The following is a 26,744-nucleotide window of genomic DNA, read 5'->3' as shown; positions in this document are numbered from 1 at the left end:
GGGAGGCCATAAAGGCTAAGCAAGGCAGTACATATTCCCCAAGATCAATGCACAGCTCCAAGTTGAAAAGCAGAAGGCCAGACAAGAAATAAGAAGAGAGTGGAGAATGGAGGCTGTAGGTAACCCCAAAAAGAAGAAATCTCTAGCATCAGGCAAGAGATTGCCTGAGAATGAAGATTATAGGGAACCACTCCCCACACTCCACCCATGGGTACCCTGAGTTTGGTGGCGACAAAGGAACGAGACAAAAGATTAAGAGTGATAATGAGACCAGGGGACCATCACTTTTTACTGGAGGCAGTGAAGGCCCTGAACGCTGGTTTCTACAATATTTATTGAACACAATCACTTTTATCTATAGTGCAGGTGGCAGGGTGAATTGGTGAAGGGAGGCTGTGCATCAAACATAAAATTGACAGCAGTGGCGCTTTATGTGAGTTTCTCACGAGCTAAAAGCATATGCTTATCAATAGACAATGCAGCTGGTAGAAGCGGGCTCAGCAAGGACATGTCTGGTTATGTTCCAGTGCTTCAAGGAGTGTTATGTCCTTGGGCACTATGTTTAGAATATCAGAGCTTAGGACACTCTGCACTTGGGAACATGCTGGGATAGAGAGACCTTCCTCCCCAGAGGCCTCTGCGGCCTTCTGCAGTTTATTGTTCCCGATTTCTTTTATATATTACTTACAACCAGTTTATGTTATACATTACTTATAACCAGTTTATGTAGGCACACTGTAAACCCTTCCGCCATTGCTGCTTCCCCCAATAGAAAATCACTAACTGCTAGCAAAAGTACAAAGCCATAGAACATGAAGAACCCCAAATGGGTGTCATAGTTAACCAGAAAGGTCACACAACTGAATCTGAGCAGGCCAAATAAGATTTCAAGAAAAGAAGACATTGAGAAAAGAAAGCAAAAGAGCATGACATGAAATTGCATTTAGCTGGGAAGACAGAGCAGGTGATTATCTGAAAATAGCAGGAGAAAGCCAAGAGGAAGAAAGAGAGGAAAGCAAAAGATGATTCACCTTTGTCAGGAAAGTGAGTGCAGTCACTCTCCTTGAAGAAGTAAGCATGGACTATAAGAGGAGATACTAGGAACTGGGCCATGCTGCCAAAACGTCTGCTGTGCCTTGCCCACTCTGTGCTGTCGCCACTGCAGCAGCCCTTCGCAGCTAGGAGACCCCACAGCCTGAGGCCTCGTGGGGCTGGGGAAGGGCACCTGCTATCTTTGAGACAGAAAGATGCTAGGCCAGGCCCAGTTGCTCACACCTGTAATCCCTTGCTTTGGGAGGCCAAGGCAGGACGACAGCTGGAGCCCAGGAGTTCAAGACCAGCCTAGGTAACATAGTAAGACCCTATCTCTACAGAAAATGCTTTAAAAATTAGCCAGGTATGGTGGCATGTGCCTGTAGTCCCAGCTACTTGGGAGGCTGAGGCAGGAGCTTTGCTTAAGACCAGGAGTTCAGTGATAGCAGTGAGTTATCACTTCACTGGACTCCAGCCTGCGTAACAGGGCAGCGCCCTGTCTCAAACACCACCCCTACCTCCCTCAAAAAAGAAAAACCCCAGAAAGATGCAGATAGCATTTCATATATAACCATTTGAATGTTTTTTAAAAAACTGTTTTTAGAGTTCAGAAACCTGGTGGGGAGCCTGGAGGAGTGCCTTAGAAGGTATGATAAGAAGAGCTTCCATTTGTCAGGTAGATGACACATTAGCGGGTGGTTATGCCAGGGGTCATCCACTGATGAGTTTGCAACATGCAGCCCCAGTGTGTGTTGATTGGGTGCTCATGCAGAGAGGGGCTGTCCTTCGGGACCCTGTACTCCTGTGTCCTTGAGGGTCATGGCTCATGCCAAGCCAGTCCACTCTGAGACCTCCATCTCTACCCTTCTTTGTCCCATTCCCACCTGCCTGGCCAAGGCTAGGATCCATTTTTAACCCTACATCATCAAGCATTTCAAGAAACTTGTTTACCTTGCAGTACTCAGGCAAAACATGTTCCACAAATTCAACTTATATATTTGGCAGATTAAACTTGACATTATCATTTTTTAAAAAACAATAAAAAATATAAAGTTATATCAACCTAACCACGACAGTTTGGTACTGGCATAAGGGTAGACATATAGATCATTAGAGAGTCCAGGAATAAATCTTCACATTTATGGTCAACTGATTTTCAAGAAAAGTACCAAGGCAATTCAATGAAGAAAGATTCTCTGTTTAACAAACAGTGCCAGAACAGCTGGATATCCACACATAAGAAGATGAATTGAGATACTTACCTCACATCATACATAACAATTTATTCAAAATGGATCAAGGACCTCAATGGAGGTTGGATGTAGGGATAGAAACTGACTACAAATGGACATGAGGGAGCTTTTCAGTGATGGAAATGTTCTAAAACAGGCAGATTTACTAAAACCCACTGAACTGTACACTTAAAATGAGTGAATTTTATGGTCTAGAAATTGTATCTCAACAAAGTGGTTTTAATTAAAAACTCTACTAAAGACAAATTCTTAAGCAAGTATCTCTTGTAAAACATTTTTAAAAGTACTAACAAATGATTTGGTACCAGCTTATCCAACATCACTTTTTCCAAGTCTACTTCTTTCTAAACTGGTTTAGAAAAATAACTGCATTGCTAATATTGATTTAAAATAACATTTAGTGTATGTGTGTATGGCTGTGTGTGTTTTTTTTTTTGAGACAGAGTCTTGCTCTGTTGCTAGGCTGGGGTGCAGTGGCGTGATCTCAGCTCACTGCAACCTGCACCTCCCAGGTTAAAGTAATTCTCCTGCCTCAGGCTCCTGAGTAGCTGGGACTACAGGTACGTGCCACCACACCCAGCTAATTTTTGTATTTTTAACAGAGATGGGCTTTCACCATGTTGGCCAGGATGGTCTTGATCTCTTGACCTCATTATCCGCCTGTCTCAGCCCCCAAAGTGTGTGTGTATTTTTTTAAGACATGTTCTCACTCTGTTCCCCCAGCTGAAATGCAATGGTTTAGTAATCACAGCTCACTGAAGCCTCGACCTCCTGGGCTCTAATGATCCTCCCATTTTAGCCCCCCAAGTAGTTGGCTGGGACCATCGGTGTGTGCCACCATATCCAGCTAATTAAAAAAATTTTTTTGTAGAGACAGGATCTCCCTATGTTGCCCAGGCTGGTCTTGAACCCCTGAGCTCAAGCAACCCTCCAGCTCAGCCTCCCAAACTGCTGGAATTACAGGCATGAGCCACTGTACCCAGCTGAGTGAAAATTTAAGTAACTTATATACCCTCAGAAAAGTTTAGGAAATAAGTATCATAAGAAAATGAGTTATAGTTGAGAAAAACTACTCAGGCCACATTCTTTTTTTTTTTTTTTTTTTTTTTGAGATGGAGTCTTGCTCTGTAGCCCAGGCTAGAGTGCAATGGCACGATCTTGGCTCACTGCAACCTCCGCCTCCCGGGTCCTGGTTCAGGCAATTCTCCTGCCTCAGCCTCCCAAGTGGCTGGGATTATAGGCGCACAACGCCATGCCCAGCTAATTTTTGTATTTTTAGTAGAGACAGGATTGGTTTCGATCTTTTGACCTCGTGATCTGCCCGCCTTGGCCTCCCAAAGTGCTGGGATTATAGGCGTGAGCCACTGCACCCAGCCACATTCTTACCTGAAATTTTCACATAAATCAAAAAACAATGCAAAAAATTTCCAGTTTTAAATAAGCCATTATAGACTGAATATAAGGAACCAAGTCACCACTCAATCTTTAAGCCCTTTGAAAGTGTTGGTCTGAAACGAACTTAAAATGATGACACCCCATAATTTATGACATCTTTCAATTCCTTAGTTTCTATGCTACAAAAATAAGCAATTATTTAAAGATAAAATTTTCTTGAATTTAAATCTATGATATGCAGGATCAAAAACTGAGTTTTTTCCAAATTTAATACATCATCTAGCAATCATTGTTTAAAAGCTTCTCTGGGCTGGGCACGGTGGCTCACACCTGTAATCCCAGCACTTTGGGAGGCAGAGGCAGGCAGATCATGAGGTCAAGAGACTGAGACCATCCTGGCTAACATGGTGAAACCCCATCTCTACTAAAAAAAATACAAATATTAGCTGGGCGTGGTGGCGTGCACCTATAGTCCCAGCTACGTGGGAGGCTGAGGTAGGAGAATTGCTTGAACCCAGGAGGTGGAGGTTGCAGTGAGCTGAGATCGCACCACTGCACTCCAGCCTGGCGACAGAGCAAGACTCTGTCTCAAAAAAAAAAAAAAAAAAAAAAGCTTCTCCATATTAATGATAGAAAAATCATATGCTAAAGAGAAATGAGGTAACAGCACAATCACCTAAGTATAAACACTTCACATAATATTCTAAAAAGCTATATGGCACATCCCAGAACAATAAAGGACATTTAAAGGACAAATATAATTAGCTCTTAATGTACTAATGATAAATAATAATACTGACTGTCTTCTAGCCAACAATTGATTTCTATGGCCAAATGCAACTCCTTTCAGAAGTCCAGAGGAAACAAATAATTGATTCTATTTATAAAGTTATACAACTGAGATGTATTCAAATGCTGTATATCTTAAGAGAATGACATCCTCAAAAGGTGGATGGTGTATAAGGAATTGTCTACCAGTATTCTGCCTTAAAATGGAGTGCAAAAAAAATGAAAATGGTTGGTAATTATACCACAAACACCTATCCATCAGAAGTAATCAACTCAGGCCATCTACGTGAAGTTTCAATTATTATTCCTAGCTATATGCCAAGTAAATAAAAGGTCAGCTCAATATAAAAAATATTCTGGATTGCAAAGGGAGATTGAGAGCCTGCAAAAGAACCACAAACCTAAAAAACACACAGAATAATGGAGGAACAGGCAACTAAATGACAGAAGAATAGAAAAATCTCCAGTTTATTTTGTTTTTTAAAGGACTAGGTATGGAAATCTAGGAAAAATAAATATTTTAATGAGAATAGCTGATAAGGCATTTTTAGTATTTTTAAATGCTGAGAAATGTTAATGCTGAAAATAAAGGCCAATACCCAGTTGTCAAATTCAGAAGTCCTTTAGTATGTTTAGTCTTTTCTTTTTAGAGACTTCAGTTTCTAATGAATAACACCAATGAATAAAGGCTACCATTTTTGATGACTCTTCACTGAGATTTAAGAAATAAAATTCTTTATCTGCTAATTGGTGCTAAGTATCAAGGACTTTATTGGTTGGAGTAGACAGAAGAAAGTGGTTAAGAGGCTTCAGAGAAACAACTCCTGCTGGCACATTACCCACTAGAGTAGACAAAGACTACTTATGTGAACTCCACATTAAAATCGCCAAAAATGTTACTTCATGTAACACCAAGTCTACACTCTGTAAGTTAATAAAAGCTAAACAATTTTCAGCTCAACTGAAAGAAGTGACATAGTCTGTATTATGTTTCTACAATTTTATAAGTCACTAAGCTAATGAAGTTGTCACTTAAACAATTTGTAACTTTTGTTATAAACTAAGTTTAGTAACTACTTATATCTCCTGAGTTTCCGACCTGTTTAACAGTAGCAGGAAAGTCAGATGAAAAGATAATTCACCTCTATAAATGTGGAACTCCCTTTTAAAAACAACATGCTTTCCCCCTCCAGTTTATTATTCTACAGATCAATGTTTTGAAGCAACTTCAATTTTATTTACCATGGATTACTAGTCTGTATAAAAAAGGAAGAAACAATCTGCTTACTACCCTGTAAGCCAAGCAGCTGCTAGTCTCACATTCAGTTTTTTGGTTTTTGGGGGGCGGTGGGGAATGGGAGGTGGTGTCTTTAAACAAAAGTGCATGTTAAATATTATAGCTTGTAACAAAGATGTATCCAAACTCAAACTCCTAAGATTAATAAATTTTAATAGCAATTTGCATGTAACTATCTGGTAAAGTATTTTTCATGAAAAGAAAAAGGTACCTTTCAGTTCAATCAGCAATTTTATGAACAACAAATCTGGAAGTTAGAAAACAACAAAACAAAAATGTTCCTTGGGCTGCTTTGTTTTTTGATGGCTCACACTTTAACATACTATCATCTGAAACTCCATCTAATAATGCCTTCTCCTTTTAAAGAGTCCAGTCGAGTAAGCTGTCTTTCCTTCCTTCTCCTAAGCATTCTATTCATAATACTACTTATATAGCTAATCCATACTGAAAGACATTTCCCAAACAAATAGGCCTACATTTCACCTTATCTACTACTGATGTGAGGGCATGCATTTTAGGAATATAAAAGACACCCTTTAGGAAATGTGGATTCTATTCACCAAGTATTCACCTTGTCTTTTTTTTCTCAGTAAAGTTTAGAATATTCTGCCCCTACATGTAAATTAAAGCACAAGTTACCTCTAAATAATGCAACTGTTTGCCAAATAAAGGGAACAAGTAAGTTATACCATACTTTCAACATGTTTATGCCTGACCAAGATTTTCCCATATATATTCAGCTCATTATCTTCAATTTGTTCCATTAAGCACTTTACAGTCAGGGATGTAACCCAATCCCCACAAAGGCTTATGATCCAAAACATAAACTTAAGCCATGTTTAGATAGTTCCAAAAGCACCCTAGAAAAATGCTGCTGTTTAAAATAGGTATTTCTGACAAAAATAAATCAGTAAGAAAAGCTTTTTAGAAAGGCTCTTTCAGTGACAAATCAAATTTTACATACCTGTAATATCAAGAACTGTAGGAAATTCAGTGTAGTATCTATGAACTGTTTCAAGAAGTTGAGCACCATGGCCTTGACCTTGAAATGGAGTCAAAATCAGCATCTGACTACAGTAAAGAAATTATTTTAATATTAAAATGTCATAACACGACCAGTTTAAAACTTACAAATCACTATACTATTAGAAACATTTTAAAGTTTGTGTGATCTTTTTTCAGTCTACCTTTGAGATACCCAAAAGTTATCAAGATACTCAAAATTAGTTTAATCTTCTACTGTTTCAAAGGGAACAATGAAATAAATCAGTACATAGCCAATGAATAATAGTGATTTTTTTTTAAAACAAATCAACACTATTATAACAAGTATTGGAAACTTCAGCAGTTTCTTCTTCTGAAATAAAAGACAAGGCACGTGTTATACTGCCAATTACCTTACACGTGGCCGGGTTTTGTCTGGGTACACATAGTAATTATAGACTGTCATGTAGCCTACGGTCGCAAAGAGCGTAGCTCCATCCTTATTATACTTCTCAAATCTGCAGATAAAACAGAAAGCCAAGCAGGTCAATTACAGTCGCGCTCCCATGCAGTGTCCATTTTCTTTTCCATTCTCTGACTGAATTTTCAGTGTCAGCAAGCTACTCTGTGAGGGCCCAATGGGTACACCTGCTATGTTCTGAATGTACAATTCACTTAATTGGTGTGCAGCAACTTGGATAAATCAGACCTCTTTACATCACTTCAGTGCACTTGCCTATTATAAAGATGAATAGGTGGCAAGTAAAAGAAAACACAGGCAAAGCTCATTTTACTGTTTAAGCCTACATTCAGGGCCCTAACGGACAACAGCATTTAATTCAGCTCTATTCTCAAGGTCTCCCAAAGCATAATGAAGGAAAACTCAAGCCTCATAAACAATAGTTTTTCTTTCCTGGGAAAAATATCATTATACTGTCCCAATAATTGGGCTGCCACAATTAAAATGCTGGCTTTGTGGAGGTAATAAGGTCTACTGTTGCTTTAGAACTGTACTTACACTAGAAAGTAGTGCCATCTTTCATCATCCACGTCAATAAAGCTAGCAGTTTCAATAAACCACATCAAAAAGGTCTGAAGCCTTTCATGATATTCTCGAAAGCCTCTACATGTCATGTCAGCCTAGGGAAAAAGCCAGGAAAAGTCAGGTGAAACTCATCACAAAGGTAAGTGAAAGTCTGCAGAACACTAAATTATCCTGTGGGAAAATGTTTAGAAGTCTCAGATTAAGATGTGGACACAGACACACACACACGAAATAGATCTGTGTTTATAATGCTGATAAAAACTTGTTTACTGCAGTTAGAATAAATCACTGAAAATAACAAAACTACATACAGGTTTCAGACAAATAGAATTAACTTTACTCAAGAAATATTTAGATTTATCTTTACCTTATATATCTGAAAGGTAAAGTTTTCTCCTCCTGTTGGACTGAGAACTGAGTAGGTATGAAGTAAGGTTCCAAATGGCTTGAAATCAACTTCCTTTTCCAGTAAAGAAAGAAAATCATTCGTGTTTGTACAAAATCCAGGTGGAATGATTTGTCTAATTTTGCCCTCAACATCATCTGCCTAAAGAATGGAGGATAAAGGATATAAAAAATTAATAACTCTACTTTTGAATATGATTAATTTCTTTAAAATTGACAAAACCCACACAAATTACAAAACTTTGGTTGAAAACTAAAGAAGCAAACACACACTGAACTGGAAAAGGATGAGCTTCCTGTGCACAAACTAGCATCACACAAAACTGAGATGAGCATAACATAAGAGAAGGCAGGTGGGCAGGTAGCCTGATACCAAGTACAATAATAAAGGCAATGCTATTGACATTTCCGTTATGTAGAAAATGCTGACTGTATCCCTTCATGACAATCTGAACTAGCCATGGAAAAAGGATGCTTATTATCTTATGTGTCAAAGAAATCATATTATCCAAGACATGAAAAGATCACCAGCAGCAGTGAGGTGAGACTAGAGTCTGACCAAACAGCAATCTCACAATGAACAAGTAGATGGGTCACAATTCCCTCATATGCCAAACTCAAACTAAGATGATAATTTAAAAATATACCTACTTAGAAAATAACATAAATTATATGAATGGGTATCATTCTTTCATCCGTATAATGTGATACAATTCTTATAGACCTGAATTTGTGACAGTAAAAAAGAGTCAAGACTGGACAACAAAAGTAAACTCAGAGATTAAAATTACTCTTGTTAAACAACCTCGATCAACGTTATCAGCTGAGTAGACTTCATAATCCTTTTCAAAATCCCAAAAGACCACTTGATTGAATACATTTACTACTTCTCTTTAACCATGAATATTTGATGAAGCCTTACAATAAAGTATTGCTGCTTCTCACCAGGCAATAAAACTTAATGAATTGGTCTCAACTTAACAAAACCGTATCCTTCAATACACTCCCTAAAAGCCTGACATTACATTCAACAAAATGAGCCTGTATTCTATTCAAACTTTTTTCTGAACAATGAGGCCAGGTTTTTACTTAATGGAGTTTGCCGTGAGTTCAGCTGTAATGTTTGTATTGTATCTATTTCCACAAGGACTGACACAAGAACACTTTGTGTTAACTTACTAAGCAGCTCTTTCATACCGTTTACATGCATGATGGGTATTAGTTCTAAACCAAGACCCTTGCTACTTAGCATTCAAAACAGGGAAATTAAGATGCTTAGGACAAAATACACTACAAAAGGCTAATACAACATGCTACTAATTCCTGTCCTTTCAACCATCTTTTAACTAAGTAGAAGCAATGCACCTGCAGATGAATAGCACTTTATTATGATTCAGTTACATTTTAGGATAGAGAACCAGGGATGAAGTTTATCACAAACAAGTTTTATTTTCAATGCTCTGGTACCACCAACATTTATATATAATTTGTTTATAGCTATAAAAAAGAGCTATTATTTAAAATATACCTCTTCAGCATTTTGCTCAACAGTTTATTTCTAATATGTACATGAGTCCTTGCAACTCCTTCACACTCTGGATCAAATAAACTGCATTTCATAGAACTGTTTTTGCTTATTTTTAAAGTACTATTTGATAAATATTTTTCCTTGAAATTGCTAGCTAATGTGAAAAGGCCATCTTAAGCATATTTTATAGAATCAGTACAATTTCAACAACTACTAAGGAAACTGTCATAATGAGGGATGGTTGTAATAGATGTGTTGTGTAGCAATTAAAATCCAAAGCAGTGATGAGTAAAGCAGTATAGTATAATGTTAGTTCAGGTTTTTAAAAAGTCAAGAAAAAATACTTTTAAATAAAGAAATTTATAATCCATCAGTTTAAAAATCATTTTAAGATTTTCATAGCATGTATAATTTTAACTTAAAAACTTTCCTTATGTCCTGTCTTTCAACAAGGCATTGCAAATCACTTTACACATCTTGTATCAAATCTACTTCAAAGATTTCTCAGAAACTCTTAAGTTTCAAATAGCACTTTTGGTAGAGGGCAGAGCAACCCAAAGGTCTGAGCCGGACAAAGTTGAAAAAAAGTTTAGTTTTCAGCCTTTAAAGGATACCTATTTACTGTAATACATATCTTCAAATAAAATATTTTGCTTTGTGTAAGTTTACACATTAAGAATTTTCTCAGGGAAAAGGGGCGATTTTAAAGCAAGGAATTTTTATATATTTATTTACATATATTTACAAGTATTTATGTACATATATAAATATATATCTGATATTCTTACATAAAATATACAACTTAAAACCAAATAGCTCTTCAACCTAGAATTTAGAACTTTGCTTTACTAAAGGGAAAATGTCTTCATTTCTCTATTAAATGGATTCTGCTTTAAGACAAAAAATCCTGACTACCATGTCTTAGAGATCTATACTCTTTTCTCAAATATACAATTTAGTTCAATTTAAAACATTCGTTTTTCACATTGGATTACTGATCAGATAATAAAATCAACACAAGAGCAAAACCCTATTTAATCACTGTTAACTGAATAGAGTTAAAAATGAATAGAAACTTTTTAGTTCCAATGTTGGTGGTTAAAAGTTGAGAATCTATTTCTGAAGATCACTGAAAAATGCTCTGGTCTTCCAGAACATTATTCTAAACTTCAATTAAAATTACATAGAAGTACAGAAAGGGTAAGAAATTTAGCTGACTAGACAGACCAGGGAACTAGAATTTTTAAAAAATAACAATAACAACAAAAAAAACAGTCTGGGCATGGTGGCTCACACCTATAAGGGAGGCCAAGATGAGTGCATCACCTGAGGTCAGGAGTTTGAGACCCGTCTGGCCAACATGGTGAAACCCTGTCTCTACTAAAAAATGCAAAAATTAGCCAGGTGTGGTAGCACGCACCTGTAATCTCAGCTACTTGGGAGGCTGAGGCAGGAGAATCACTTGAACCTGGGAGCTGGAGGTTTAATTAAAGCTGATGTTTAATTAACAAAGGCATCTCTTACAAATGGTTTCCTAACACTTGGCAATTTCTTTTTAAAAAGGAAAGTATAAAAGTAACTATTCTAAGGTCTTCTAGTAGGTGGGTCTTAATACATTTTTAGATTGTACACTCTTTAACTATGGTCATTTCAAGTTCCAATGTTCTGTACTTTATTACACATGAACATGTTCATATGGAGCAATTTTTGCACTTCCTCATTATTGAATAAAGTGATATGCCTGATATTAGTAATCTATTTTTTTAATAAATGTTTACATTTGTATTTATACACATTTGAAAACCCAATAACCTAACGTCTTATCTTAAGCAGCACCATCTGTCTAAATTTGTCTAGTTATTTTTGAGATTGCAATTAAAGGCATGTTAATTAAGTGGTAACATGCGGTTCTTTACTTGACTAAAGTGGCACACAGACTTAACCATAATTCTAAGAATACCTAAAATATGCTATAAAAACAAGCAAGGGAAATTCTGTATCTACTTCAATTTCTCAATCTCATGTTCTCTGATAATATTTAAGCTTTAACTATAGAATGTATTGTTGGAGAAATTTAAAGTGTCAACTTTTTCACTAATGAAAAAACATAGGTCATATGATGTTTATTTACACTGCATTAGTATTTTGCTACTTGAACAAGATAAACTTTTAAAGCTCTTTATGATATTTCATAAAAAGAATTACTTATCAAGAGTACTGTCACAATTTGAAATTTTACTAGTCTACCAAAGATTTTTTCATTTCCTCAAGATGAAATTTCTGGAATTATGTAGGATTTTCCTAGAAAGAGGCCAAACACTCCATAAAAATTTTTAAATCTGCTCTCTTTGACCTTGAATGGGGGGAAAAATATCTGTTCTCATCTACTCTCAAATTCAATCCAATTAGTGGGACACTAGGATAAAATGACTGAAATTCACAGTTAATAAAAACTTTATCCATGTATTTCAACTTCCTATACCAAACCTTTCCCAGAAATGCTAGCAATTAGCAAGACAACAATTTTAGTTACACACCATTTCACAAAAAAGCAATGAAATTACCCCAAGAGAAGGCAGAAGGTTTTTGTTTTCAAGGCAGAATCTTGCTGTCACCTAGGCTGGAATGCAGTGGTGTAACCATAGTTTACTGCAGCCCTTGACCTCCTGGACTCAAGAGATACTCCTGCCTCAGCCTTCCAAGTAGCTAGGACTACAGGAGCCTACCATCATGCCCAACTTTTTTTTTCCCCTAAAGACGGAGTCTTGCTCTGTCACCCAAACTGGAGTGTAGTGGCACGATCTCAGCTCACTGCAACCTCCACCTCCCAAATTCAAGCAGTTCTCCTGTCTCAGCCTCCCAAATAGCTAGGATGACAAGAGCATGCCACAACACCCGGCTAATTTTTGTATTTTTAGTAGAGATGGGGTTTCACCATGTTTACCAGGCTAGTCTCAAACTGACCTCCAGTGATCTGCCCACCTCAGCCTCCCAAAGTGCTGGGATTACAGGCTTGAGCCACCATGGCCAGCACCCCCAGCTCTGCTTTTTTTTTTTAAAGAGACAGGGTCTTATTATTTTAGCGAGGCTGATCTCAAATTCCTGGCCTCAAATGATCCTCCTGAGTCAATCTACAGAGTAGCTGGCATTATGAGCACAGTACAAGTGTTAATAAAAGCAAAGGCCAAGGACAACCATAGATGAAAAAATAATCCATGTCTGAATAATCAAGTTTATTGTACTATAAAATTCAGAATTATGTTTCCTTTAAAGATGATGGCTAGTAGAGATTTTATAGGCATCTTAATTGTGACTAAAGAATTTTAGTTGCAACTAGAGCATTCAGCTTGGAAAAGAAAAAGAATGGATGATTAAAAATTAAGGTAATGACATAATCCTAATAAGAAATAACTTCTAAGCAGATGTTATGGCTGCTGACAACCTATGTTGTATGATCTGCAAAGCCGTAACATACACTAGACTCAAACCTAACACATCAAACAAAATTTTTTATTTTTTCCACTTAAACCTATTTCTTCTACAGTCTTCCCAGTTAACAGTACCATAATTGAACCCCCACTGCTTGGGCAATAGGGTTCTCCTTGTTTCTTTTCCTCATCTATCACATCTAATTCAACAGCAAACCTCCAAAAAGTATCCTCACTCTGACAAGTAAGTCCAGTGTCACCTCCAACACTGCAATATTCTGGTTTCTCTTCTTTCACTTTTGCCCCATAGAGTGTGTTCTCTGCACAGCAGCCAGAATCATCTTTTAAAAATATAAATCATGGCCAGGCACAGTGGTTCACACCTGTAATCCCAGCACTTTGGGAGGCCGAGGCAGGCAAATCACCTGAGGTCGGGAGTTCAAGACCAGCCTGACCAACATGGAGAAACCCCGTCTCTACTAAAAATAAAAAGTTATCTGGGCATGGTGGTGCATGCCTGTAATCCCAGCTACTCAGGAGGCTGAGGCAGGAGAAACACTTGAACCTGGGAGGCGGAGGTTGCAGTGAGCCAAGATTGTGCCACTGCACTATAGCCTGGACAACAAGAGCGAGACTCCATCTCAAAAATAAATAAATAAGTAAATAAATAAATCACACCATTTATAACCTCCACCTACTTAAAACCCTCTAAAGAATGTCAACTACTTTTATTTCTTGCAAACACCTATCACAGAACAGAAGGTCCTACATGATCTAGCTTTGCATCCCCTTTAACCATCTCCTATCCCTCTCCATCACCATGAAGATTTAACCCCAGTCATCTTTCTGCACGTCAAAAATGCCAAAAATGCTATCTTTTTAGAGCCTTTGTATCTGCTGGTCCCTCTGCTTAGTAAACTTTCCCCTCAGATTATAACATGGATGGTTCCTCCTTCATTATTCAGAAATGAGCAAAATTTTTCTTCATAACACTACCTGAATTTAATTTTTGTATTTACTATTTTGTTTACTGACTGTTCCTCTTGGCTAGAATGTAAGCTCCATGACTTTGTTTGCCACTGTATCGCTGGCATCAAGAACACAGAAAACACTATGGAATGAACACTCACTGCAGACTGAGATAGAAGATGTAAGCCTATGACCCACGTATCCCCTACCCAATCATTTTTTAATAAGAGGAAAAAAGTATTTGTTTGAATACGCAATATAATTGATCTTTCACCACAAAGCACATAAGTAACAGTAACTCTACAAAAAGAAATTATAAAAGATTGATTCCTTACTCCTAACACCGTACTTCTAAATGGAAAAACCTAATGTTCAAGAATGGAACCATTAGATGTCAATGCAAATACACAGCTATTTTCACTGCGTGAAGTATTTAAAAGATTTATCTATAACTCAGTCAATAGTTCTTTCAAAGAAATCAATTCATTGTTATCAGCTGCAACTGTAAAAAACAAAAACCCTCCAAGAGTGGATTTATACATAAAGAAAAATATCACCTGCATTTTTAAGAAGAATATCTAGCTGGGCTTGGGTCTGGAGAATTTAGCAATCTACATATTTGATTATAAAAAAACTCTATTTTAATAAATGTATTAAATGCTAGTTCATCTCATATTAAATCTTTTCAAACATCAGACCCCTACAGTATTATTCAGAATCACTTCTGTATCTATAAAATTTCAAAAGTTATCCCGGGACACAAACTATATTAAATAAAACATATTAAATGTAGTTACACATTATTTATCTGGCAAGCTCAGTCATCTCAAACACGGCTGGGAAATGGGAAAAAAAATAAACCAAAAAACCAAGTGGTACTCAAAATATTTCTAATACTAAAGCCGAACACTGAATATGAAACCACTTCAGATCTTTTTCATGCAATGCACAATTTATGTTATAGCTGGGGTATAGGGGTGGCAAAAGAGGTAAAGTCAGAAGTTAAAGTCAGTTTAAAGTCCTGAAAAAGTTGGTTGCATTGTTAATGCTTTAGGAACTGCTACTATTGCAGAAGGTGGTTATGACATTCAGTATAAAGTAATTCGATTCCATCAAGCTTACCAATATGGTTTGTTTTTTTTTTTGAGACAGAGTCTCACTCTGTCGCCAGATTGGAGTGCAATGGCACAATCTTGGCTCACTGCAACCTCCACCTCCCGCGTTCAAGCAATTCTGCTGCCTCAGCCTCCCGAGTAGCTGGGACTACAGGCGCATGCCACCACGCCCAGCTAATCTTTGTATTTTTAGTAGAGACGGGGTTTCACCATGTTGGCCAGGATGGTTTTGATCTCTTGACCTCGTGATCCACCCACCTCAGCCTCTCAAAGTGCTAGGATTACAGGCTTGAGCCATGGTGCCTGGCCCCAATATGGTATTTTTAACCATAAGGGGGATTGTTTGCTAGTGTGAAGCCCCTTAAGATGATAGCAGTAAACTGGGAGCACATGGCATAAAACATGGAAGAAGGGTGGATATGGTGGCTTGTGCCTATAATCTCAGAATTTTGGAAGGCCAAGGTGAGAAGACTGCTTGAGGTCAGGAGTTTGAGACCAGCCTGGGCAATATGGCAAGAGCCCCATCTCTACAAAAAATTAAAAATTAAAAAAAATCTTTTAATGGGGGGGGGGAAAACATATGGTAAAAAGGAGAAAGATACCTATGTAACAAACCTGCACGTTCTGCACATGCATCCCAGAACTTAAAAGTAAAATTTAAAAAAAAAAGAAAAGAGAAAGAAAAAGCAATAAGCACAAGAGACCGGACCCTCTTAGAAAAGGTCATAAATGTTCCTAACATCTTTTAATCAGGATATTATTATATATTATGCATAACAACACTAAATTATCATCTCCTCATACAATACTGATTATTTACTAGTTGTATGACTTTGGACAAAACAACAAATCCCTCAAAATTTAAATAATAAAAAAGGGCAAGGCCGGGTGCAGTGGCACACACCTGTAATCCCAGCACTTTGGGAGGCCAATGCCAGCTGATCACGAGGTCAAAGAGATTGAGGCCATTCTAGTCAACATTGTGAAACCCAGCTCTACTAAAAATAGAAAAATTAGCTGGGTGTGGTGGCACACGCCTGTAGTCCCAGCTACTCTGGAGGCTGAGGCAGGAGAATTGCTTGAACCCAGGAGGTGGACGTTGCAGTGAGCTGAGATCGCATTACTGCACTCTAGCCTGGCGACAGAGCAAGACTCCATCACACAAAAAAAAAAAAAGGCCAAGTAAGTCAGTTCCAGTAATGAGAGGAGGTTTTAACCAAAAATAAAGATGAGGCACAGAGCAGTTAAAGTCAGTTTAAAGCCCTGAAAAAGTTGGTTTCATTGTTAATTCTTCAGGAACTGCTACTTCTGCAGAAGAAAGTTATGACATACAGTATGAAGTAATGTATTTCATCTGTGACACTTGTGTCTAGCACAGTATTACCAACAGTATATCAGATATAATTTACTAAAACTTGCTGGATTTTTAAGTGCAAAGAAAAGAGATTTTTGCTATAAGAATGTAAACTTTCAATTTTAAAATATATTGTTTAGTAACAAAATGGGATTTAATCTTTAAAAAAAAAAAATCACCTCTGTGAAGTAATGCTTGATGAAGTTTCAATTACCTTAAATAAGGAATGCTCAGAAACAGAACAAGTCCAAAATATATAATTTTCGTAAGGCCCTCAAAGATTCATGTCCATCCCACGTGCAAAATGCATTCATACTACTCAAACATTCCTAAAAGTCTCAACCATTACAGTATCAACTCAAGTTCAAAATCTCATCTAGATAAAATCAGTTCAAAAGTCACACATCTTATCATCTAAATTAGCTATAGGTAAGAATCTGGGTATGATACATCCTAGGGCAAAATTCCTCTCTATCTATGAACCTGTGAAATCAGAAAACCAAGTATCACTTCCAAAAGACAATAGTAGGACAGGCATAGGACAACAGTTACAGATTCTCTCATTCCAGAAGAGAAAATGGAAGGAAGAAAGGAGCCACTGGTACCAAGGAATTTCAAAAATGCAGCATGGCAAATTCCATTAGGTTTCAAGGCCTAAGAATAACTGTGACCTGCAGCTCTACCCTCTGGACCCAGAGCTTTGCTCTCAGAGTCATTCTTCCATTTTCTTTAATGGTAGCACATGTTTGCAGCTGGTCAGTTTAATTAGCCTATTTCCTGCCTATGGAATTTGAAGAGTTCATACAGCCTTCCTTCATTTTGTCCTGTCAGTCCAAGCTGCACTTTAAAGTTTTAATTCTCACAACCCTTGTGAGTCACCTGTGTATGTCATGAGGGTTCACATCATTAGACAAGAGGGTCTTCCACAGATGTTCCCCAGATCTATTCCTAGCTCTTTGCTGAGACAACTGAGGAGATCCGTGAGTCACATGCCTAATCCCTTCAGCACTAGTAAAAGGTTATCCTGCAACACTCATGGTTTTCTCTCCAGAACACACTTTCCACCTTTCTGACAATAAATATCCTAACTAGTGTCTTCCGCAATCTGGATAGCCTAAGAGTTTCCCAAATCATCAAGTCCTGTATCCTTTTTGTTTAACCATTCTTCCCTCAATTTATCTCTTTCCTCACTTTACTGTAAGCAGCCAGAAATCACGCCACACCTCCAATACTTTGCATAAAAACCTCCTCAGCTAAATACCCAAGTTCATTGCTTACAGGAAGTTCTCCTTTCCACATAACTGCAGGACATAATTCAGCTAGGCTTTCTGCCACTATAGAATGAGGATCTCCTTTCCTCCAGTTGCCAAATACATGTTCCTCATCTTGTTCTAAGCCCTCACCAACAAGAGGCACTTTTTTTTTTTTTTTTCTGGAGATAGGGTCTGGCTCTGTCACTCATGCTGGAGTACAGTGGCACAATCTTGGCTCCCTGCAATCTTCACCTCCCGTGCTTAAGCCAATCTCCTACCTCAGGCTCCAGAGTAGCTGGAACTACAGGCATATACCACCACGCCCAGCTGATTTGTGTGTGTGTGTGGTTTTTTTTTTTTCTTTGGTAGAAATGGGGTTTCGCCATATTGTCTAGGCTGGCTCGAACTCCTGAATTCAGGTGATCTACCCACCTTGGCCTCCCAAAGTGCCACCAAGCCTGGCCTTTACTTTTTTTTTTAAGGGAAAGGGGCTCACTGTCACCCAAGCTGGAGTGCAGTGGCATAATCATATTTACCTTACTGCAGCCTCAACCTCCTGGCCTCAAATGATCCTCCTGCCTCAGTCTCCTCAGTAGCAGAGGCACTTTTAATGTTCATGTTTCTACCAAAACTATGTTTATTACAATATTTATATTCTCTAAGATGGTACAGGCTTTCTCTCCCACACTCCTAGCTTCATTCTGAGCCCTAACCAACAGTCCGTATTTCCTTTAACATCCATATTTCTACCAACAGTCCATTCAAGGTAATCTATGCTTTTTCTATCATGCACCTTCTAAACTCCTCCAGCCTCTATCTATCTTCAAAGACACTTATACATTTTTAGTTATTGGTTATAGCAGCATCCCACTTCCTGGTATGAAAACCTATATTGGGTTTCTGCAGCTGCTATAATAAATTACCATGAAATTGGTGGCTTAAAACAACATTTATTCTCTTACTTTCTGGATGTGGTCTGAAATCAGTATCACTGGGCTATAATCAAGGTAATATACTCCCTCGGGAAGCTCTAGAAGGGAATCTGTTCCTTTCTTCTTCCATCTTCTAGTGACTAAGCATTCTTTGGCTTGTGGCCACATCACATCTGCCTCTGTGGTCACACTGCCATCTCCTCTTCTGTCAAGTTTCCTTCTGCCTCCCTCTCATTAGGATACATGTCATTACACTTTGGCCCTCTCAAATATTCCAGGATAATATCAAGATACTTAATTATATCAGCAAAGTGCCTTTTGCAATATGAGGCAGTATCCAAAGGTTCCAGAGATTAAGACATGGATATCTTTTGGGGGGGACTATTATTCAGTCTACCACAGACGCATACTCATCTCTCTCTCTCTCCCTTTTTTTTTTTCTTTTTGACATGGAGTCTTGCTCTGTTGCCAAGGCTGGAATACAATGGTGTGATCTCGGCTCACTGCAACCTCCACCTCTGGGTTCAAGCGATTCTCCCACCTCAGCCTCCAGAGTAGCTGGGATTACAGGCATGCACCACCATGCCTGGCTAATTTTTGTATTTTTAGTAGAGACGGGTTTCACCACATTGGCCAGGCTGGTCTCAAACTCCTGACCTCAGGTGATCTGCCTGCCTTGGCTTCCCAAAGTGCTGGGACAACATGCCCAGCCTGAGTATGTAATTTTAAAACTACCATATAATAGATTCTCTCCTCCCTCAAACCTTAATTTTTTTTTAAGAGGTAGGGTCTTGTTCTGTTGACCAGGCTGGAGTGCAGTAGTGCTATCATGGCTCACTGGCAGCCTCAAGCTCCTGAGCTCAAGCAATCCTCCCACCTCAGCCTCCCAAGTAGCTGAGACTACAGGTTTGTGTCTCCATACCCAGCTAATTTTTAAAATTTGTTTTGTACAGACAGGGTCTCCCTATGTTGCCCAGGCTGGTTTCCAACTCCTGGGCTTGAGATTCTCCCACTTCAGCCTCCAAAAGCACTGGGATTACAAGCACAACGCACTGCGCCCAGCCCAAACCTTTAATTTTTAGAACCTATTTTTTTGTTTGTTTTGTTTTTGAGACAGGGTCTAGCTCTGTCATCCAGGCTGTAGTGCAGTGGCATGATCTCAGCCAACTGTAGCCTCTGCCTCCTGGGCTCAAGCCATCCTCCCACATCAGCCTCCTGAGTAGCTGGGATTACAGACATATGCCACCACACTCCACTAATTTTTGTGTGGTTTTTTTTTTTTTTGAGAAATGAGGTCTCACTATGTTGGCCAGGCTGGTCTTCAACTCCTGAGCTCTAAAGATCTGCTCCTCTTGGCCCCTCAAAGTGCTGGGATTACAAGTGCAAGCCACCACACCCAGCCTAAAACCTATTTTAAAATAAACTCAATTAGAAAATAGTAAAAATGTATTTCTGTTCTTACCTCTACACAGTCAAAGTTCTCATCAACTTTAGATGCATATTCAACGCGGAACATTGTTGACAGGCTACCAGCAATATAGTATAACAGGATCTTTAGACCCTTGTAACCAAAAGCAGTTTCGCTGAAATGGAAAAAATAGCAACAATGAGAATGAATTTTTGCAGTCATTAAAAAGTATTAACTCTACATATAAACAAGTTTAACTTCATGGGTAGTTTCAAGATTTTAAACTATACTTAAAAAAAATCATCTACAATAAAATGTGCTTCAGTTTTCATCTATAAAATAGAATAATGGTGCCTAACTCAGGAATGTTGTTTGAGTTAAATGAGTAAGTTAATACATGTAAATTACTTATAAAATCAGCACATTGTGTAAGTGCTCAATAAATGTCACACATTTAATACTATTGCTACTGTTGCTGTTGCTGCTACCATTACCAGTATTAGATGGCATTTCAAATGAGACAAGTATTGTTAAACTAGGACCTGGCTAGGCAAGCAGCTACCAAGCCTTGGACCAGTCCCTCCAACTTACCACTTACTGAATTACCAACATCCAGAGCTGCAGCAATAGCACCTGCCTTACTACACGTAAACTGCTCTATGAACTCAAAAGGCAGATAAAGAATTGCTGCTAATTTTTCCATCCCTGCTCCCTGCTATCACATTTATGCCTTAATATTCCTTTTTCCAGCTTAAGAGTCTTCTAAAAAGTGAACTCTAAAATATCCAGAATAGGCAAATCTATAGTGACAGAAAGCAGATTAGTGACTAAGACTAGGGGTCAGGGTAAAGGAAAGTGACTATTAATGAATTTTAGGGTTTTTGCTGGAAGTGATGAAAATGTTCTAAAGTTGACTGTGTTGCACACTCTGAATACATTAAAAACTACTGAGTTGGCTGGGCGCGGTGGCTCACGCCTGTAATCCCAGCACTTTGGGCCGAGGCGGGTGGATCACGAGGTCAAGAGATCGAGACCATCCTGGTCAACATGGTGAAACCCCGTCTCTACTAATACAAAAAAATTAGCTGGGCATGGTGGCGCGTGCCTGTAATCCCAGCTACTCAGGAGGCTGAGGCAGGAGAATTGCCTGAACCCAGGAGGCGGAGGTTGCGGTGAGCCGAGATCGCGCCATTGCACTCCAGCCTGGGTAATGACAGCGAAACTCTGTCTCAAAAAAAAAAAAAAAGATATAATTATTCATATGTGAAAGCACATAAAATATCTAATCTGATACATTAATAATGAGAAATTCTCAAGAAATTTGTTGCAGGAAGACACCTTTGTTGACCTAAAAACACATTTAAGGCTGAGTACAGTGGCTCATGCCTGTAATCCCAGCACTTTGGGAGGCCGAGGTGGGTGGATCACCTGAGGCCAGGAGTTCAAGAAGAGCCTAGCCAACAGGGTGAAACCCCGTCTCTACTAAAAATACAAAAATTAGCCGGGCGTGGTGGCACGTGTCTATAGTCCCACCTACTTGGGAAGCTGAGGCAGGAGAATCGCTTGAACCCAGGAGGTGGAAGTTGCAGTGAACTAAGATTGCACCACTGTACTCCAGCCTGGGCGACAGAGTGAGACTCCATCTCAAAAAACAAACAAACAACAACAAAAAAGCCATACATTAAATATGGCTGGGTGCAGTGGCTCATGCCCGTAATCCTATGACTTTGGGAGGCCAAGGCAGGCAGAATGTCTGAGCTACAGAGTTCAAGACCAGCCCGGCCAACATGCCAAAACCCCATCTCTACTAAAATTACAAAAAAAAAAAATTAGCTGGGCGTGGTGATGCATGCCTGTGGTCCCAGCTACTTGGGTGGCTGAGGCATGAAAATCACCTGAACCAGGAGGCAGCAGAGGTTTCAGCAAGCTGAGATCATGCCATTTCACTCCAGCCTGGGCAACAGAGCAACACTCTGTCTCAAATAAACAAACAACAACAACAAAAAAGCCTACAAAAAAACCCCACACATTAAAGAAACACGTCAATGATGTTAAAATAATGCATGGAGGAAAAAAGACATGAAGGGAAATATTTAATGTCCACTATGTCTAAATACCCTTTCCTACTACAACAAACCAGGGGTTCCATGGGAAACTGGTTGACTCCAGAACTAACAGGGAAAGTACAAGACAAATCTGGAAACATCTTATTGTGCCAGAAAGTAAAGTGTCCTCAAAATTCTAAGTACATATCAGAAAGACTCAAAAGTGTCTGAAAGGGTGGCCACTTGCCAAATTTGGGATAATGTGAACATCAAAATTAGTAGCAGTAACAGACTGTACATAACCCACTGAATTTTTAAAAAAAGAATCCTTAGCCGGGTGCAGTGGCTCACACCTGTAATCCCAGCACTTTGAGAAGCCCAGGTCGGAGGATGACTTGAGCCCAGGAGTTCAAGACCAGCCTGGTCAACAAATTTTTAAAAATTAGCTAGGCATGGTGGTACTACAGTCTTAGCTCCTCAGGAGGCTGAGGTGGGAGGATCTGCTTGAGGCTGGGAGTTCAAGGCTGCAGTAAGCTGTGATCGCACCACTGCATTCCAGCCTGGGTAATAGAAAAAGACCCTGTCTCAAAAAACAAAAACAGAAATCGAAAAACAATCCTGAGTTTGATATAAATAAAGAAATAAATAAGGGAACAAAAGCTCTTTCTTATACTAGCATGCCAACTAATAAATTAAAAAGGTATGATAGAGTTACAAAATCACCACTTTACAATCATCATAGTAAAATACTGACTCAAGCAAGAATCATTAATGGATGCTAAAACTACTGGGTAAAAACTTGATGGAAAACAGGCTATTTTCAGTCTTATCTGCCTACAAACTACTTATAAATTACAATGGAAAAAACATTAATTTTATAGTGAAAAAACCTGGCAGCCACCTCCAAACTAAGTGGCCCAAGTTAACTTAACCAACAAGGGACAAACTGACATCACAGACTCGCTGATGTGATACACTGAGGACACATTACCACTTTTGTAATGGTACTGCAAAAACATGCATTATCTGAGTTTAATCACAATGAAACCAATCAAATTAGTGTAAAATAAGATTTCTACAAAATTAGCCTATACCCTACAAAAATGTCTGTCAGGAAAAACAATGGCTGAAGATCAATTTAAGATTAAAGAAGAACAAAGAGATATAACAATGAAATGCAATATGATTCTGTATTGGATCCAGGATTAGAGAAAATTGCTATAAAAGAATTACTAGAAATCAACGGACAAAATCTGAAACACGGACTGTATATCAGAAAATAGTACTGTATCAAGTTGGGCAAAGTGGCTCACACTTGTATCCCAGCACTTTGGGAGACCAAGGTGGGCAGATCACTTGAGGTCAGGAATTTGAGACCAGCCTGACCGAGATAGTGAAACCCCGTCTCTACTAAAAATACAAAAATTAGCTGGGTGTGGTGGCAGGTGCCTGTAATGCCAGAAACTTGGGAGGCTGAGGCAGGAGAAATCATTTGAACCCAGAGGTGGAGGTTACAGTGAGTTGAGATAGTGCCATGGCACTTCAGCCTGGGCAACAATTAGAGACTCAGTATCAATGTTTAAATTTCCTGAATTTTTACAATTCTTCCATGGTTGTTGCCCTTATTTTTAAGAAATATATACTTAAGAGAAATGAGGGGTAAAGGATCAGGATATATCTGCAATCTACTCTCAAATAGTTCAACAACAATAATATATTTTTATAAGAGAGAATGATCAAAGCAAATATAGCTAAATGGCAACATTTGGTGAATCCAGGTAAAAAATATACAGAGATCACTGTACTATTCTTGCAACTTTCTGAAAATTTGAATTTTTTTCAAAATCACAAGTTTTTAAAAAGGTAACTGACTCAATAATGTAATCAAAGTACAAGAAATTAAAGAACAGTGCTGAATATACTGGGACATATCTTTATTTTTATTTATTTATTTATTTATTTTTGAGACAGAGTTTCGCTCTTGTTACCCAGGCTGGAGTGCAATGGCGCGATCTCGGCTCACCGCAACCTCCGCCTCCTGGGTTCAGGCAATTCTCCTGCCTCAGCCTCCTGAGTAGCTGGGATTACAGGCACGTGCCACCATGCCCAGCTAATTTTTTTCTATTAGTAGAGATGGGGTTTCACCATGTTGACCAGGATGGTCTCGATCTCTTGACCTCGTGATCCACCCTCCTCGGCCTCCCAAAGTGCTGGGATTACAGGCGTGAGCCACTGCGCCTGGCCTGTTTTTGTTTTTTTAAGACTGTCTCACTCTGTTGGAGTGCAAGAGCGTGATCTCAGCTCACTACAACCTCTGCCTCCTGGGTTCAAGCGATTATCCTGCCTCAGCCTCCCCAGTAGCTGGGACTACAGGCGTGTGCCACCATGCCTGGTTAATTTTTGTATTTTAATAGACAAGGTTTCACTACATTAGCCAGGCTGGTCTCGAACTCCTCATTCTGCCTGCCTCGGCCTCCCAAAGTGCTGGGATTACAGGTGTGAGCCACCATGCCTGGCCTGGGATATATCTTTAAAGTTCCTTCTAAAAAATAAACTTCAGAGCAGGTACAGTGGTTCATGCCTGCAGTCCCAGCACTTTGGGAGGCGCAAGTGGGAGGATCACTTGAGCCCACAAGTTCAAGACCAGCCTGGGCAACATAGGTATACCCAATCTCTACAAAAAAAAAAAAAAAACAGCCAGGTATGGTCGTGTGTGCCTGTAGTCCCAGCTACTCGGAGGCTGAGGTGGGAGGACTGCTTGAGTCCATGAGGTTCGGGCTCCAGTCAGCTAATACTACTGTACTCCAGCCTGAGTGACAGAGCAAGACCCTGTCTAGAAAATAAATAAATAACAAACTTCTCTATTGCTTATTTAATCAGAGAATAACAATTTAAGCTTTCTATTACAGCTTTAAGGGAATATATGCTACTGGAAGTAATTTAGCAAAATGGTAGGCAGAAAAAAGTAGTAGTTATGATCATGGGATCTGGAGTCAGATTACCTAAACATATATTCTAGCCATCTGTATGTTCTTAAACAATTACCCAATTCCATCAATGCACAAAGTAGCAAATAATAATAATACCATCATTAATACTGTTATGAGAATTAACACATTTATAGCACTAAATGGTAGGTATTAAAATGGCTGGTGTCTCAATGTATAAAATACCATTATAACATATATTTTAAGATAAACCACATAAAAAATAAGAGTAAAGAAAATAAAATTTGATTTCTTAATCTAAAAGAAAAAGAACGAAATTTTTTCTCCATACTAATTTGACAAACATTTTACTAAGTTACTTACTCATCCCCAAAGAGTTGATGGGTATATTCAGGAAAGAAAGTTCTAATGTCATTTTCAAGATCTTCAGGAAAACGAACTGTTTAAAGGAATAAAAAATATAGAGATATTAAAGATATTAAAGATGTTGAAGGTAACAGATATTTCTATTTCAAGAATTTCAGTATAACTAGGATATAGCCAACATTTTTCTTACTCAAAGTGTCATTTCTCCATTACATGATTTACACTGTATACTCAAGAGACCAGTGAACAACAAAAATTAAAATATTACTTTGAGTGCTTCAGCATCGAAGCTCTACTTACTCTAAGAATTATAAGGCTAGGTATGACAGAGGCACCTGATTTAGTTTTTATTTTTCCATATGTTTATGCACAATGCGATGAGTAAAGGAAAAACAAAAAGACACTTTGAGATAAGAAAAGTTACAGCAAATGAAAACAGTATGCTCTAAGAAATATCTTAATAATAAACAATAACCAGATGACATTTATGTTGTTTGGGTTTTTTTTTTTTTTTTGCTATTAAAAATAACACTGCAATGACATCCTTATATACATCTTGGTGTGCTTTTATAAGTATACATAGGGGAAATTCCTGGCAGCAGAAAAATAGGGAAAGAGTACTGAAATATTTGTATAAATATTGCTAAAGTGGCTGGGTGCAGCGGCTCATGCATGTAATCCCAGCACTTTGAAAGGCCAAGGCAAGTTTGTACCCAGCCTGACCAACATGGTGAAATCCCATCTCTACTAAAAATACAAAAATTAGCTGGGCATGGTGGTGCATGCCTGTAGTCCCAGCTACTTAGGGGGCTGAGGCAGGAGAACTGCTTAAACCCAGGAGGTGGAGGTTGCAGTGAGCCAAGATCATGCCACTACACTCCAGCCTGGGTGACAGAGACTCTGTCTGAAAACAAAACAAAACAAAACAAACAAACAAACAACAACAAAATATATATATAGAGAGAGACTGCTAAAGTACTCTATAAAAATACTGTAACAGTTTTTATATACCCACAAGCAGTTTATATACCCACAGCTTATAAACTCCTTTGTTTCCTACATCCTTGAGAACACTCTGTTGTACTCAAGGATATTCCACACCCTTAACTTTAATTTCTATTAATCTAAGATGGAATAGGTATCCTTTTGTTGTTTTTATTTGTTGTGAGTACTTAAATACTGGACATTTTCTTGATAT

General features: G+C 38.5%; 2 protein-coding genes across 6 annotated transcripts in view; one reads left to right on the top strand and one right to left on the bottom strand.

The window, feature by feature from the left end:
* The window catches only part of SLC25A12 (solute carrier family 25 member 12), a 220,230-nt gene that overhangs the window by 36,868 nt on the left and 156,618 nt on the right, over nt 1-26,744 (top strand). The window lies entirely within an intron of this gene.
* HAT1 (histone acetyltransferase 1) overlaps nt 1-26,744 on the bottom strand; it is a 69,910-nt gene that overhangs the window by 19,182 nt on the left and 23,984 nt on the right. For all 5 annotated transcript variants that reach the window (XM_064373388.1, XM_064373392.1, XM_064373389.1 and 2 more), the window contains 6 exons: nt 25,544-25,619; nt 20,242-20,362; nt 8,163-8,342; nt 7,769-7,890; nt 7,164-7,268; nt 6,731-6,837 (listed from right to left, as the gene is read on the bottom strand). In XM_064373388.1, the coding sequence (XP_064229458.1) occupies nt 6,731-6,837; nt 7,164-7,268; nt 7,769-7,890; nt 8,163-8,342; nt 20,242-20,362; nt 25,544-25,619 (711 nt within the window). The remainder of the gene's footprint in view (nt 1-6,730; nt 6,838-7,163; nt 7,269-7,768; nt 7,891-8,162; nt 8,343-20,241; nt 20,363-25,543; nt 25,620-26,744) is intronic.

This window comes from Aotus nancymaae, unplaced genomic scaffold (genome assembly GCF_030222135.1).
Source record: "Aotus nancymaae isolate 86718 unplaced genomic scaffold, 86718_ANA_hifiasm-v0.15.2.pri h1tg000008l, whole genome shotgun sequence".
NCBI classification, from domain to species: domain Eukaryota; kingdom Metazoa; phylum Chordata; class Mammalia; order Primates; family Aotidae; genus Aotus; species Aotus nancymaae.
The sequence above is the reverse complement of the archived record's forward strand: the minus strand, read 5'-3'. Positions and strand labels throughout refer to the sequence as shown.